Raw genomic sequence first — 15,653 nt, forward strand, 5'->3', positions numbered from 1 at the left:
TATTTTACATGTTTCAATGCCATTCTCCCAAATCTTCCCACCCTCTCCCTCTCCCACAGAGTCCATAAGACTGTTCTATACATCATGTCTCTTTTGCTGTCTCGTACACAGGGTTATTGTTACCATCTTTCTAAATTCCATATATATGCGTTAGTATACTGTATTGGTGTTTTTCTTTCTGGCTTACTTCACTCTGTATAATAGGCTCCAGCTTCATCCACCTCATTAGAACTGAACAGCCAGGACATGGAAGCAACCTAGATGTCCATCAGCAGATGAATGGATAAGAAAGCTGTGGTACATATACACAATGGAGTATTACTCAGCCATTAAAAAGAATACATTTGAATCAGTTCTAATGAGGTGGAATCTATTTCTTTAGCAAATATTTCTGCTCATATTTGTTTTATGTTTTGTTGTGCGTGTGTATGTGTGTGTGTGTGTGTGTGTGTGTGTGTGTGTGGTACAAAGTTTAGCCTGTGTAGGGGAGCTGCCAATTATAGACACACATGTAGTGGTGGGGGCCCAAGAAGGCAGCAATGTCTGGGACCTTCAAAGGGCTTCCTGGCAGCCTGGGGGACTCTAGGTCTCCGTGTGCTCTCTCGTGGCTGCACTGTCTTCCCCTGGGCATGCACACTGCAGTGGAGCCTGCTGTCAGGTGTCAGGCTGATTGGATTCAAGTGCACAGTTGGAGGCTCTAGCCAAGAGTGCATGCAAGGTGTTGGGGTCACACCTTGGGTTTACTTTTTTTTTTAATTTAATTTTATTTTTAAACTTTACAATATTGTATTAGTTTTGCCAATATCGAAATGAATCCGCCACAGGTATATCTGTGTTCCCCATCCTGAACCCTCCTCCCTCCTCCCTCCCCATACCCTCACTCCGGGTCGTCCCAGTGCACCAGCCCCAAGCATCCAGTATCGTGCATCGAACCTGGACTGGCATCTCGTTTCTTACATGTTATTTTACATGTTTCAATGCCATTCTCCCAAATCTTCCCACCCTCTCCCTCTCCCACAGAGTCCATAAGACTGATCTATACATCAGTGTCTCTTTTGCTGTCTCGTACACAGGGTTATTGTTACCATCTTTCTAAATTCCATATATATGCGTTAGTATACTGTATTGGTGTTTTTCTTTCTGGCTTTCTTCACTTTGTATAATAGGTTCCAGTTTCATCCACCTCATTAGAACTGATTCAAATGTATTCTTTTTAATGGCTGAGTAATACTCCATTGTGTATATGTACCACAGCTTTCTTATCCATTCATCTGCTGATGGGCATCTAGGTTGCTTCCATGTCCTGGCTATTATAAACAGTGCTGTGATGAACACTGGGGTACACGTGTCTCTTTCCCTTCTGGTTTCCTCAATGTGTATGCCCAGCAGTGGGATTGCTGGATCATAAGGCAGTTCTATTTCCAGTTTTTTTTCAGGAATCTCCACACTGTTTTCCAGAGTGGCTGTACTAGTTTACATTCCCACCAACAGTGTAAGAGGGTTCCCTTTTCTCCACACCCTCTCCAGCATTTATTGCTTATAGACTTTTGAATCGCAGCCATTCTGACTGGTGTGAAATGGGACCTCATAGTGGTTTTGATTTGCATTTCTCTGATAATGAGTGATGTTGAGCATCTTTTCATGTGTTTGTTAGCCATCTGTATGTCTTCTTTGGAGAAATGTCTATTTAGTTCTTTGGCCCATTTTTTGATTGGGTCATTTATTTTTCTGGAATTGAGCTGTAGGAGTTGCTTGTATATTTTTGAGATTAGTTGTTTGTCAGTTGCTTCATTTGCTATTATTTTCTCCCATTCTGAAGGCTGCCATTTCACCTTGCTAATAGTTTCCTTTATTGTGCAGAAGCTTTTAAGTTTAATTAGGTCCTATTTGTTTATTTTTGCTTTTATTTCCAATATTCTTGGAGGTGGGTCATAGAGGATCCTGCTGTGATGTATGTCGGAGAGTGTTTTGCCTATGTTCTCCTCTAGGAGTTTTATAGTTTCTGGTCTTACATTGAGATCTTTAATCCATTTTGAGTTTATTTTTGTGTATGGTGTTAGAAAGTGTTCTAGTTTCATTCTTTTACAAGTGGTTGACCAGTTTTCCCAGCACCACTTGTTAAAGAGATTGTCTTTAATCCATTGTATATTCTTGCTTCCTTTGTCAAAGATAAGGTGTCCATATGTGCGTGGATTTATCTCTGGGCTTTCTATTTTGTTCCATTGATCAATATTTCTGTCTTTGTGCCAGTACCATACTGTCTCGATAACTGTGGCTTTGTAGTAGAGCCTGAAGTCAGGTAGGTTGATTCCTCCAGTTCCATTCTTCTTTCTCAAGATAGCTTTGGCTATTCGAGGTTTTTTTGTATTTCCATACAAATTGTGAAATTATTTGTTCTAGCTCTGTGAAGAATACCATTGGTAGCTTGATAGGGATTGCATTGAATCTATAAATTGCTTTGGGTAGTATACTCATTTTCACTATATTGACTCTTCCAATCCATGAACATGGTATATTTCTCCATCTATTAGTGCCCTCTTTGATTTCTTTCACCAGTGTTTTATAGTTTTCTATATATAGGTCTTTAGTTTCTTTAGGTAGATATATTCCTAAGTATTTTATTCTTTCCGTTGCAATGGTGAATGGAATTGTTTCCTTAATTTCTCTTTCTGTTTTCTCATTATTAGTGTATAGGAATGCAAGGGATTTCTGTGTGTTGATTTTATATCCTGCAACTTTACTATAATCATTGATTAGTTCTAGTAATTTTCTGGTGGAGTCTTTAGGGTTTTCTATGTAGAGGGTCATGTCATCTGCAAACAGTGAGAGTTTTACTTCTTCTTTTCCAATTTGGATTCCTTTTATTTCTTTTTCTGCTCTGATTGCTATGGCCAAAACTTCCAAAACTATGTTGAATAGTAATGGTGAAAGTGGGCACCCTTGTCTTGTTCCTGACTTTAGAGGAAATGCTTTCAATTTTTCACCATTGAGGATAATGTTTGCTGTGGGTTTGTCATATATAGCTTTTATTATGTTGAGGTATGTTCCTTCTATTCCTTCTTTCTGGAGAGTTTTTATCATAAATGGATGTTGAATTTTGTCAAAGGCTTTCTCTGCATCTATTGAGATAATCATATGGTTTTTATTTTTCAATTTGTTAATGTGGTGTATTACATTGATTGATTTGCGGATATTGAAGAATCCTTGCATCCCTGGAATAAAGCCCACTTGGTCATGGTGTATGATCTTTTTAATGTGTTGTTGGATTCACACCTTGGGTTTAGAGTAGTGTCTTGCACTGGCAAATAGATGGAGAAACAGTGGAAACAGTGACAGACTTTATTTTTGGGGGGCTCCAAAATTACTACAGATGGTGACTGCAGCCATGAAATTAAAAAATGCTTACTTCTTGGAAGAATAGTTATGACCAACCTAGACAGCTTATTAAAAAGCAGAGAGATTACTTTGCCAACAAAGGTTCATCTAGTCAAGGGTATGGTTTTTCCAGTAGTCATGTATAGATGTAAGAGTTCGACTATAAAGAAAGCTGAGCACCGAAGAATTGATGCTTTTGAACTGTGGTGTTGGAGAAGACTCTTGAGAATCCCTTGGACTGCAGGAGATCCAATCAGTCCATCCTAAAGGAGATCAGTCCTGAATAGTCATTAGAAGGACTGATGCTGAAGCTGAAACTCCAATACTTTGGCCACCTGTTGCTAGGAGCTGACTCATTTGAAAAGACCCTGATTCTGGGAAAGATTGAAGGCGGGAGGAGAAGGGGACGACAGAGGATGAGATGGTTGGATGGCATCATTGACTCAATGGACATGAGTTTGAGTAAACTCCAGGAGTTGATGATGGACAGGGAGATGTGATATGCTGCAGTCCATGGGGTCACAAAGCATCTGACACAACTGAATGACTGAAATGAACTGAACTGAACTGAACTGAACTTGGACTGATATAATCACAGAGAACTGAGTTTGTGGCAAGTGCTATTCCTGGGATCTGGAGAAACTGAAGGGGGAAACATTCTGAGTGCTGATGTCAATGAGTGTGTATACTGGGGTAGGATAAAGCTGGTGAAATCTGCAAGAGATCTGTAGCATTAGTTTCTTCGGGGGCATGATCTGCTGAATTTGTCTACATGGCAGGACACCATGAACTGCTATTGTTCCTGCTGTGTGACAGCTACTGTAGGCCTTTCTTTTCTTCCTTATTCCAGGTCTTTATATGTGTCTCTCAGCTTTGCAGGTCTGGGTGAGATGAAACTGAAACATCACCTTCAAGTGTTGCTCCACAAGGCTGGGACCCTGGTTACTCAACCTGCTCTGGAGTTCCTGGCAAGGGGAACTCTTTTGGCATTGAGTAATGCTGACTTGGGGGCAGAATGGTGCTGGCAAAATGATGAATTTTTGTTGCTAAAATTTCTTAAGAGAACTCTAGGTCATTCCAGATTGTTTCTGTTTACAGATTGCTGTGGCCAGAGCAGCAGGAAGGGATCGAAAGTAGTCGACACACAGTCTGGGAAAAAGAAACCAGAGACAAAATTCAAGTTTTAAAGATGGGACTGGGGGACTCAGGACCTCTTGGATCAAGAATCCTGTTCCTTGGAGCCACATGAATTTTATTTAGTGTCTTGGCAAGCAGAAAGTATCTCTTGTGCTATAATGAAGTCAGCCTCCTGTGTCCCCTGTCAAGTCTCCCATATTATTGATTACTTTGAACTATCTTTGTTATTTTCTTGTACAAGGGGTATCACCTACCTAAAGGTCATAGACCCACATATGCCTTGGGAAAGCATCTTAGTATGTCCACAAGCAGTGTTCTGAACTTGCACTGACCCAGCGTTCCAAGGTCCACACTATGTTTTTCCTTAGCTTAGTAGAGCATGACTACTCCAACTAATCAACCCAATGTACTTTTATTTGGGTCATGCTGTATTGCTGTATTTTGCTTTTATTCTTTCCCCATGGTGATTTTCTCATGGCTTAGACAGAGTAACAGGTGGCTGACTATTAACTCCTGCAATGGATAGATGTTTAATTGTTGATCTTTGTTGGGGAAAATGGAAGGTTCTGTCTCCTACATCAATTTTGTGATGTCACTTTCCAGGGCTTTATTCTTTAAAAGAGTGTATTTTGAATATGTGGTGTGTTTAGTCATTCAGTCGTGTCTTACTCTTTGTGACCCCATAGACTGTAGCCCTGGAGAAGGCAATGGCACCCCACTCCAGTACTTTCACCTGGAAAATCCCATGGGCAGAGGAGCCTGGTAGGCTGCAGTCCATGGGGTCACTAAGAGTCGGACACGACTGAGTGACTTCACTTTCACTTTTCACTTTCATGAATTGGAGAAGGAAATGGCAACCCACTCCAGTGTTCTTGCCTGGAGAATCCCAGGGACGGGGGAGCTTGTTGGGCTGCCATCTATGGGGTCGCACAGAGTCAGACACGACTGAAGTGACTTAGCAGTAGCAGTAGCAGCAGTAGACTGTAGCCTGCCAGTCTACTCTGTCCAGGGACATTCTCCAGGCAAGAATACTAGAGTGGGTTGCCATGCCCTCCTCCAGGGGATCTTCCCAACCCAGGGATCGAACCCAGGTCTCCCACATTGCAGGCGGATTCTTTACCATCTGAGCCACCAGGGAAGCCCAAGAATACTGGAGTGGGTAGCCTATCCCTTCTCCAGGAGAACTTCCCAACCCAGGAATAAAACCAGGGTCTCCCGCATTATAGGTGGATTCTTTATCAACTGAGTTATGAATATACGTTTTAGATTGGCAATTTTTCTTCATACTTTAAGGCTTCCATTTACTCCGTATTGGATTCTCGTGTTCTTAGGGACTTAGGTTTTAGTGTAGCTGTTTTGCAATTTGAGGTAATATATACTAAATCACTGCAGATAGTGACTGCAGCCATGAAATTAAAAGATGCTTACTCCTTGGAAGAAAAGTTATGACCAACCTAGATAGCATATTCAAAAGCAGAGACATTACTTTGCCAACAAAGCTTCATCTAGTCAAGGCTATGGTTTTTCCAGTGGTCATGTATGGGTGTGAGAGTTGGACTGTGAAGAAGGCTGAGCATCGAAGAAGTGATGCTTTTGAACTGTGGTATTGGAGAAGACTCTTGAGAGTCCCTTGGACTGCAAGGAGATCCAACCAGTCCATTCTAAAGGAGATCAGCCCTGGGTGTTCTTTGGAAGGAATGATGCTAAAGCTGAAACTCCAGTACTTTGGCCACCTCATGCGAAGAGTTGACTCATTGGAAAAGACTCTGATGCTGGGAAGGATTGGGGGCAGGAGGAGAAGGGGACGACAGAGGATGAGAAGGCTGGATGGCATCACTGACTCGATGGACGTGAGTCTGAGTGAACTCCGGGAGTTGGTGATGGACAGGGAGGCCTGGCGTGCTATGATTCGTGGGGTTGCAAAGAGTTGGACATGACTGAGTGACTGAACTGAACTGATACTAAGTTTCTGTCTTAATATTTTTCTTACTCAATTTTCTTCTATTTCTTATCACTATAGTCAAAGTAAGCCAGGTTATAATGTCCTTAGAGCCATTTTTTTTCTACATGACTTATTGTATTCATTTTGTCAATGCCTCTGTTTATCATTATTTATCAAGCAGCAGGTTGTTGATGGCCCCACCATCTTATTATTCTACCATTTCCACACAAGGCTACAGGATTTGCCTTAGTAGAAAATATATTGATCTTAAATATTTCTTTGTGGAAGTCACATTATTTGTTCTAACACTTCATGGGATAAGTCAGATTACATGGTTATGTTTCATTACAAATAGGCAAACTATTAGTATTTCCACGTGCCTTGTTGTTATTCAGTCACTAAGTCTTGTCCAACTCTTTTTGACACTATGGACTGCAGCAAGATGTTCTTCACTATCTCAGTGAGTTTGCTCAAATTCATGTCCATTGAGTTGGTGGGCCATCTAACCATCTCATCCTCTGTAGTCCTTTCCCCCTCCTCTTGCCCCCAACTTTCCCAGCATCAGGGTCTTTTCCAATTATTCAGCTCTTCACATCAGGTTGCCAAGTTATTGGAACTTCAGCTTCAGCGTCATTTCTTCCAATGAATATTCATGACTGATTTCCTTTGGGATTCATTGGTTTGATCTCTTTGTTTTCCAAGGGACTCCCAAGAGTCTTCTCTATCACCACAATTTGAAAGCATCAGTTCTTTGGTGTTCAACCTTCTTTAAGGTTCAAAGCTCACATCAGTACTTTACTACTAGGAAAACCATAGCTTTGACTATATGGACCCTTGTCAGCAAAATGATGTGTCTGCTTTTTAATACACAGTCTAGGTTTGTCATGGGCCTCCCTGATGGTTCAGACAGTAAAGAATCTACGTGCAATGCAGGAGACTCAGTTTCCATCCCTGGGTTGGAGAGTCCCCCTGAAGAAGGGCATGGCAACCCACTCCAGTATGCTTCCCTGGAGAATCCCATGAACAAAGGAGCCTGGTGAACTACAGTCGATAGGGTTGCAAACAGTCAGACACAACTAAGCGACTCACATACACACTAGGTTTGTAATAGCTCTGCTGCCAAAGAGTAGACATCTTTTAATTTTGTGACTGCAGTCACTGTCTGCAGTAATTTTGGAGCCCCCAAAAGTAAAATCTTTCACTGTTTCCACTTTTCCTCCATCTATTTGCCATGAAGTGATGGGACCGGATGCCATGATCTTAGTTTTCTGAATGTTGAGTTTTCAGGCAGTTTTTCCATTGTCCTTATTAACCCTCATCATGAGGCTATTTAGTTCCTCTTTGCTTTGTGCCATTAGAGTGGTATTATCTACATATCTGAGGTTGTTGCTATTTCTCACGGCACTCTTGATTCCAGCCTGTTAGTCAACCAGCCCAGCATTTCGCATGGTGTACTCTGTATATAAGTTAAATAAACAGTGTGGCAATATACAGCCTTGATGTACTCATTTCCCAATTTTGAACCAGTCTGTTGTTTTGTGTCCAGTTCTAACTGTTGCTTCTTTCCTGCATACAGATTTCGTGGAGACAGGTAAAGTGGTCTGATAATCCTATCTCCTTAAGGGTTTTCCATAGTTTGTTGTGATCCATACAGTCAAAAGTTTGAGCATGGTCAATGAAGTAGAAGTAAATATATGTCTGGAATTACCTTGTTTTTTCTATGATCCAACGGATATTGGCAATTTGTCTCTGGTTCCTCTGCCTTTTCTAAATCCAGCCTGTACATATGGAAGTTCCCAGTTCATGTACTGCTGAAGCCTAGATTGAAGGATTTTGAGTATTACCTTGCTAGCATGTGAAATGAACACAATTGTATGGTAGTTTGAACATTCTTTGGCATTGCCCTTCTTTGGAATTGGAATGAAAACTGACCTGTGGCCATTGCTGAGTTTTCCAAATTTGCTGACATATTGAGGGCAGCACTTTAACAGTATCATCTTTTAGGATTTTAAATAGCTCAGCTGGAATTCCATCATCTCCATTAGCTTTGCTCATAGTAATGCTTTTAAGGTCCACTTGATTTCACACTCCAGGATGTCTGATTCTAGGTGTGTGACCACACCACCTTGGTTACCTGAGTCATGAAAACCTTTACTGTAGATTCCTTCTGTGTATTCTTGCTCTCTCCTCTTAATCTCTTCTGCTTCTGTTAGGTCCCTGCTGTTTCTGTCCTTTATTTTGCCCATCTTTGTTTGAAATATTCCCTTAGTATCTCTGATTTTCTTGAAGAGATCTCTAGTCTGTCCCATTCTATTGTTATCCTCAATTTCTTTGCATTGATCTCTTAGGAAGGCTTTCTTATCTCTCCTTGCTATTGTCTGAAACTGCATTCAGTTGGGTATGTCTTTCCCTTTCTCCTTTGTTTTACACGTCTCTTCTGTTCTCAGCTCTTTGTAAGGCCCCCTCAGACAAACACCGCCTTCTTGCATTTCTTTTTCTTGGAGGTAGTTTTGGTTACCACCTCTTTTAAGATGTTATGAACCTCTTTCCATAGTTCTTCAGGCACTCTGTCTACTAGATATAATCCCTTGAATCTATTCATCACCTCCACTGTATAATCATAAGGGATATGATTTAGGTCATACCTGAATTGTCTAGTGGTTTTGCCTACTTTCTTCAAGTCTCATTTTGCAATAAGGAGCTAACATTCTAAGTCACAGTATGCCCCAGGTCATGTTTTTGATGAGTGTATAGAGTGTCTCTGTCTTCAACTGCAAAAATATAATCAATCTGATATTGGTATTGACCACCTGGTGATGTCCACGTATAGAATCATCACTTGTGTTGTTGGAAGAGTGACTAGAAAAAGAATTTTGAATATCACAAAACAGTAGTGGTGTTTATATCTGTGATGTGTATCAAAATTAATTGATTTTTGTATGTGTTTCCTGAGTTGTTCCACTTAAACCCTCTATGGTTAGTTTTAGTTCAGTCAGTTCAGTTCAGCCGTTCAGTCATGTCTGACTCTTTGCAACCCCATGGACTAGCTCACCAGGCCTCCCTGTCCATCACCTACTCCCGGAGTTTCCCTTGTGGTTCAGCTGGTAAAGAATCTGCCTGCAATGCGGGAGACCTGGGTTCGATCCCTGGGTTGGGAGCATCCCCTGGGGAAGGGAAAGGCTACCCACTCCAGTATTCTGGCTTGGAAAATCCCATGGACTATACAGTTCATGGGGTCGCAAAGAGTTAGACATGACTGAGCGACTTTCACTTTCATGTCCATTGAGTCGGTGATGCCATCCAACCATCTCCTCCTCTGTCATCCCCTTCTCCTCCTGCCTTCAATCTTTCCCAGCATCAGGGTCTTTTCAAATGAATCAGCTCTTCCCATCAGGTGGCCAAAGTATTGGAGTTTCAACTTCAGCATCAGTCTTTCCAATGAAGACCCAGGACTGATCTCCTTTAGGATGGACTCGTTGGATCTCCTTGCAGTCTGAGGGACTCTCCAGAGTCTTCTCCAACACCACTGTTCAAAAACATCAACTCTTCAGTGCTCAGTTTTCTTTATAGTCCAACTCTCACATCCATACATGACCACTGGAAAAACCATAGCCTTAACTAGACGGACTTTTTTGGCAAAGTAATGTCTCTTCTTTTTAATAAGCTGTCTAGGTTGGTCATAACTTTCCTTCCAAGAAGCAAATGTCTTAATTTCATGGCTGCAGTCACCATCTGCAGCGATTTTGGGGCCCCTCCCCAAAAAAGTCTGGATCTGTTTCCACTGTTTCCCCATCTATTTGCCACGAAGTGATGGGGCCTGATGCCATGATCTTAGTTTTCTGAATGTTGAGTTTTAAGCCAACTTTTTCACTCTCCTCCTTCACTTTCAGCAAGAGGTGCTTTAGTTCTTCTTTGCTTTCTGCCATAAGGGTGATGTCATCTGCATATCTGAGATTATTGGTATTTCTCCCAGCAATCTTGATTCCAGCTTGTGCTTCATCCAGTCCAGCATTTCTCATGATGTGCACTGCATATAAGTTAAATTAGCAGGGTGACAATATACAGCCTTGACATACTCCTTTCCTAATATGGAACCGGTCTGTTGTTCCATGTCCAGTTCTAACGGTTGCTTCTTGATCTGCATATGGATTTCTCAGGAGGCAGGTCAGGTGGTTTGGTATTCTCATATCTTGAAGATGGTTAGGTATCTACCTATGGTTAGGTATCTGTCATCAATTCTGGATATTTCTCAGCCAATATTTGTTAAATATTGCATCTATTCAATTCTCTTTCCTTTATTGTATCTCTGTGTTTCTCTTCCTCTCTTCCTCTAAATATTTCAATTTAACTTATTTTAAACTTCTTTCACCATTTTCTGTCTCTATTTTTTTTCTGTATTTTTCTTTCTTTGCTCTCTGCAGTATTTCAGGTAATTTCTTAAGAGTTTTTATTCACTTATTATTTCTGATTTTTCATGAGGGTAATCTAATACAAATGTTTTAATTTCAAGAAGTATATTTCTCATACATAGAGTTAAGCTTTAAATATTTTTCTATGCATTTTTTTAGTCTCCTGAAGATTCAACAGTAAACTTTTATTTATTTTTTTTGCAAATTATTGAAATTCTTTATTTTTGATAGAATTTCTATATTTATTTACCTATATTGATTTCATTATTGTGGTGTACTTATAAAATGATTTCATTATTTTTGTGTAATTATAAAATGACTGAAAGTCTATTTTAAAATAAACGTCTTTCTGCAAAATATAAACAGCATTATCTATTTTCATTAATGCAAAAACATCTTTCTTTATATTCAATTCCTAAGCATTATAAAATGAACAAAATGTTTTAAACTTTTATTTCTTTAAGTATATGCATGTGCTCAGTTGCTCAGTCCTGTCTGACTCTGTGCAGCCCCTTGGACTATAGCCTTCCAGGCTCCTCTCTCCTTGTAATTCTCCAGGCAAGAATACTGGAGTGGGTGGCCATTCCCTTCACCAGGGGATCTTTCCGACCCAGGGATCAAACCTGAGTCTCTTGCACCACCTGCATGGCAGGCAGATTCTTTATCACTAGCATAACCTGAGAAGCCCTAAATATAGTGCGTGTGGATGTTATATATCCTAGTGTGTGATATATGTGATATGAGAAGTCTCTGTCTCTGCTTCAGTAGTTTCCCTTGGTTTGTGTTAATGGACCTTGGTTTCTTTGTGCCCTGTTTTTTATTGACAATATACTGGTTATTTTATTTATTACAAATGTGTATAGTGGTAATTGAGAGCTAAGTTGAAGGTAACTTACTAAAGAAGGAGATTCATATTTATTTTGTCGTGATTTTATGGTATTATCAATAGTGGGCCACATTCATACAAGTGCTAAAATGGATTACCTGGACAATCCAGAGATTCAAACTCTGAATCTAAATCCATGCAAGTCTATTTCAGCTGGTGTTTAGCTTATTGTGGAGAGTGCCTTCTGTTGGATTCTCATCTGCATGTGGGTTTGGGATTTGATTTTACCTCCTCACCATCAAGGGCCATAAAAACCCACACGTTTTCCTGAATGGCCTAGTATCCTTAGGGAAAACAACTTTCCCTGCTCATGTGTGCCAGTGACTTTTGATTTTACCTGCAGATTTGGCCTGACTTTTTGTTCCTATCTTAGAGGTGTTTAATGCTTTTCAGATAATTTTTGGTGAATTTCTTCCACTTTCTTTTTCAATAGAAAAAATGCTCTAAATAAGCAAGTCTACCTTTATGAAGAAAATCTCCTGGAACTTATCATCGTACTGAAATCATCTATTTGTTTGTATCATCAACTAGGTAAAAGGCCCATGAAGGCAGGAACATGGTTTTACCTTTTTCTGCATTTACAGCAGAGGATGTGCCTTCTGAAATAATTTTACTATTAATAATAGCAGGTTTTTGTGTACATTAAGGATCCTATTTAAATCCTTTACTCTCACCTCAATGTCAGATATCTAAGAAAATCTCTGAGTAAGCATCACAGATTGTTTCCCTGTGTTTACTGTCTCCTTTACCTCTTCCCCATGTAGCTGTATTTCCTCCCTAGAAAGAGCCTCCCCAAGTCTATGGAGAGAACTGTGTCCCTCCAAAATGTATATCTAAAAGCTCTAGTTGCAGAGTGATAGAGCATTGGAGACAGGGTCTTTAGGAGTAACTGAGGTTAAATTAGGCCATACAAATGTGGCCTTAATCCAGTGGGAGCATTATAAGAAGAGAAGAGGCACAACTGTCTCCCTCTTCCGGGTGCCCATGCTCCAGGCATGGCCAGGGGAGCACACAGTGAGGCAGCTGTCATCAGCAAGCCAAGAGAAGAGGACTCAGAATGAGCACTACTTGGCGGCATTTGATCTTGGGCTTCTCAACCTCTAGAACTTGACAAGATAAATGCATTTTTGCTGTTTAACCAGTCAGTCTGTGGTATCTTCTTGTTGCCGCCTGCCTGAGCCAATAGGATCTTCTCCAGTTCAGCATTTCCCCAGATGTTCCCTCCGTGATGCACCACTTCTGTTTCCACAGTGAGAGCACATGGGGGCAGGGTGGAGACCTGAGCAGTGTGAATGGTGCCCCATGGACCACGTCTCCTTAGATTATGAAAAAAATTCTCATTTTCTGAATCAAATTCAAAGGTTCTTGGGGTGATTAAAGGTCTCAGTAAAGTCACTTCTCGGTTTCCTACAAACAAGCAGGAGCCTGGGGCACTGACTGAGAACCTTATGTGGCAGAGAGAGGTGGTTTGGGCCCCAGTTCCAGGTGGGACCAGACAGCAGACCTGGTCACAGAGGAAGAACTCTCATCTGGATGAAGTAGTTAAGGCTCATGTATAAACCTCCAACTTGTTCACCCCTGTCTTCTGACTCTGGAGGGAAGCCCTACATAAGTTATGTCTGTGCAAAAATTACTACTGAATTTGGCAGCTTAAGTCAGGAAACATCCAATATCTCCTACTTTGTGCAGGCCAATAATTGACATGACCTACCTGGGTCCTCTGACTCAAGATGTCTCACAAGGATGCCATCATCTGAGGGTTCAACCAGGGGTGATAATTGTCAAATGTACTTGACTGGATGTTAGCAGCATTTTGGTGGACTATTGATCTGAGAGCCTCAGTCCCTGGCTGGCTGTTGGCTAGAGGCCTGTGTCCTTTCCTTGTCATGGGGTTCTCCCATAAGAAGGTAACAAAGTGGCAGCTGGCTTAATCAGAACAAGAGAGAGAGAAAGATAGATTCACCAGGGGAAACAGTCATCTTAAAGCCTAATCTCTTAAGTGACTTCTCATTACTTCTGCAAAATTTATTTGTTAGATATATGTTACTATGTCAGAGAAGGCAATGACACCCCACTCCAGTACTCTTGCCTGGAAAATCCCATGGATGGAGGAGCCTGGTAGGCTGCAGTCCAATGGGGCCGCACAGAGTCGGACACGACTGTAGTGACTTAGCAGTAGCAGCATGTTACTATGTACAATTGGGTTTGTGGTGATTACAGAAGGACGTGAACACCAGGTGACAGGAATAATGGGATACTTTAGAGGCTGTTATCACAGCCTCTATGACTGTGACCCCAATGGACTGTAACCTGCCAGTCTCCTCTGTCCATGGAATTCTCCATGCAAGAACTAGAGTAGTTGCCAGTCCCTTCTCCAGGTATTTTCCCTGACCCAGGGTTCAAATGTGGGTCTCCAGCATTGCAGGAATATTCTTTACCATCTAAGTCACCAGGGAAGCCCATGCTGGATGAGATGTTCCCTATGGATAGGGAAGAAGAGAGAGGATACCTCCCTGGATCCCAGGCCATGACCTGTAACTGAGACAGGGAAGCTGGGTCCTAGTAGCCTTGGGCACATCTATAGGGAAGGCAGCATCCAGAGTCTCTGAAGGCCTGTCCTCAGTGGTGTCCCTGGAGCTGGTTCTACAGGCTCATGAGAAACACCTGGTGCCCCCCTTCTTGTTCCAGGTTCAGTGATGGCTTAAGCTCTAAGCTCCCAGGTTCATTGGGAGCTTAGAGTTGGCTACAGTAGGAATATTCATGCCACAGAAATCAACAAATGCTACCCACAGGGATTTTTTTCAGACATCAGAGTATTTATTTTTCAATTTATTTGAGCACACCATGGTCTCCTAAAATATCTCCTGTGTCCATGTCCCTCTGCAGTTCTGGAAGTGAGGCTGAAGGATGGAGCTCACCGCTGTGAGGGGAGAGTGGAAGTGAAGCACCAAGGAAAATGGGGCACAGTGAATGATCACAACTGGAGCATGGAGGCAGCAGCTGTGGTGTGCAGACAGCTGGGGTGTGGAGCTGCCATTAATGCTCCCAGAGGGGGTCATTTTGGAGCAGCGATTGGCCCCATTTGGTTTCAGTATCTTTACTGCAATGGGACAGAATCATTGATCATGGAGTGTAATTATCCTACGCTTAAAGATCGTCATCCTGAGGGCCTTTCCCATGACCAGGATGCTGGAGCAGTCTGTTCAGGTAAGTCCTGTCTGGTCTGGGACGGGATCTCCAGCAGGAAAGGCTTCAGTCTCTTTCTGGGAATAGCACAAGAATATGGATCACAGCCTTTAGTACATTCTTGGATGAAGACTCCATTCACACAGTGATTCCTTGAACATTAAGTGCTCAAAGGATCATAAGGACTTGCTTGGTCCTGGAGAAAAAGTTTCCAGACCCATAGTCCCTGGTCCCTCCACTCTCAGTGATGTGTCATAGGGAGCAGGAGGGTGAGCTCAAATGTTTCATACATGTACAGCTTCTGGGTTGGACCTCTATGAATTAGGTTCTTGATGGTAGCTTGTTGTATTCTTTTATGAGATGATCAGACAAGTGTGGTTATAAGAGGGGATAGAAGAGATGTGCAGGATAATATAGTTTATTATACTCACAATTCCTAGACAGTATTATCATGTAGATACATGGGGAAGGTGCAAACAGAACAGGCTCAGTGACATAGCAGTGACACAAAATAGAGAGTGAAAACCCATGGAGATGTGACAATACTTGGACATGGGGTGTAATTACACTATGAAAAGTTGTGAGGGCATTTCTTGGGTGCATTAGAAGGTCATTTGGTCAGAAGGGGTATTGTCAGGGGATACTCTCATCACACTGGTGAGGCTGAAGGAAAATGTGAAGTTTGACAGTTACAACACAGAAGATGGAGCAAAAGTAA

General features: G+C 41.6%; 1 protein-coding gene across 1 annotated transcript in view; it reads left to right on the top strand.

The window, feature by feature from the left end:
• LOC104995507 (antigen WC1.1-like) overlaps window positions 1–15,653 on the top strand; it is a gene marked incomplete at its 3' end in the record, with an annotated part of 71,446 nt that overhangs the window by 32,529 nt on the left and 23,264 nt on the right. The window contains 1 exon segment of the mRNA XM_010849383.1: window positions 14,636–14,956. Coding sequence (XP_010847685.1) covers window positions 14,636–14,956 — 321 coding nt within the window.

This window comes from Bison bison, unplaced genomic scaffold, assembly GCF_000754665.1.
Source record: "Bison bison bison isolate TAMUID 2011002044 unplaced genomic scaffold, Bison_UMD1.0 scf7180017864281, whole genome shotgun sequence".
In the NCBI taxonomy this organism is placed as follows: Eukaryota; Metazoa; Chordata; class Mammalia; order Artiodactyla; family Bovidae; genus Bison; species Bison bison.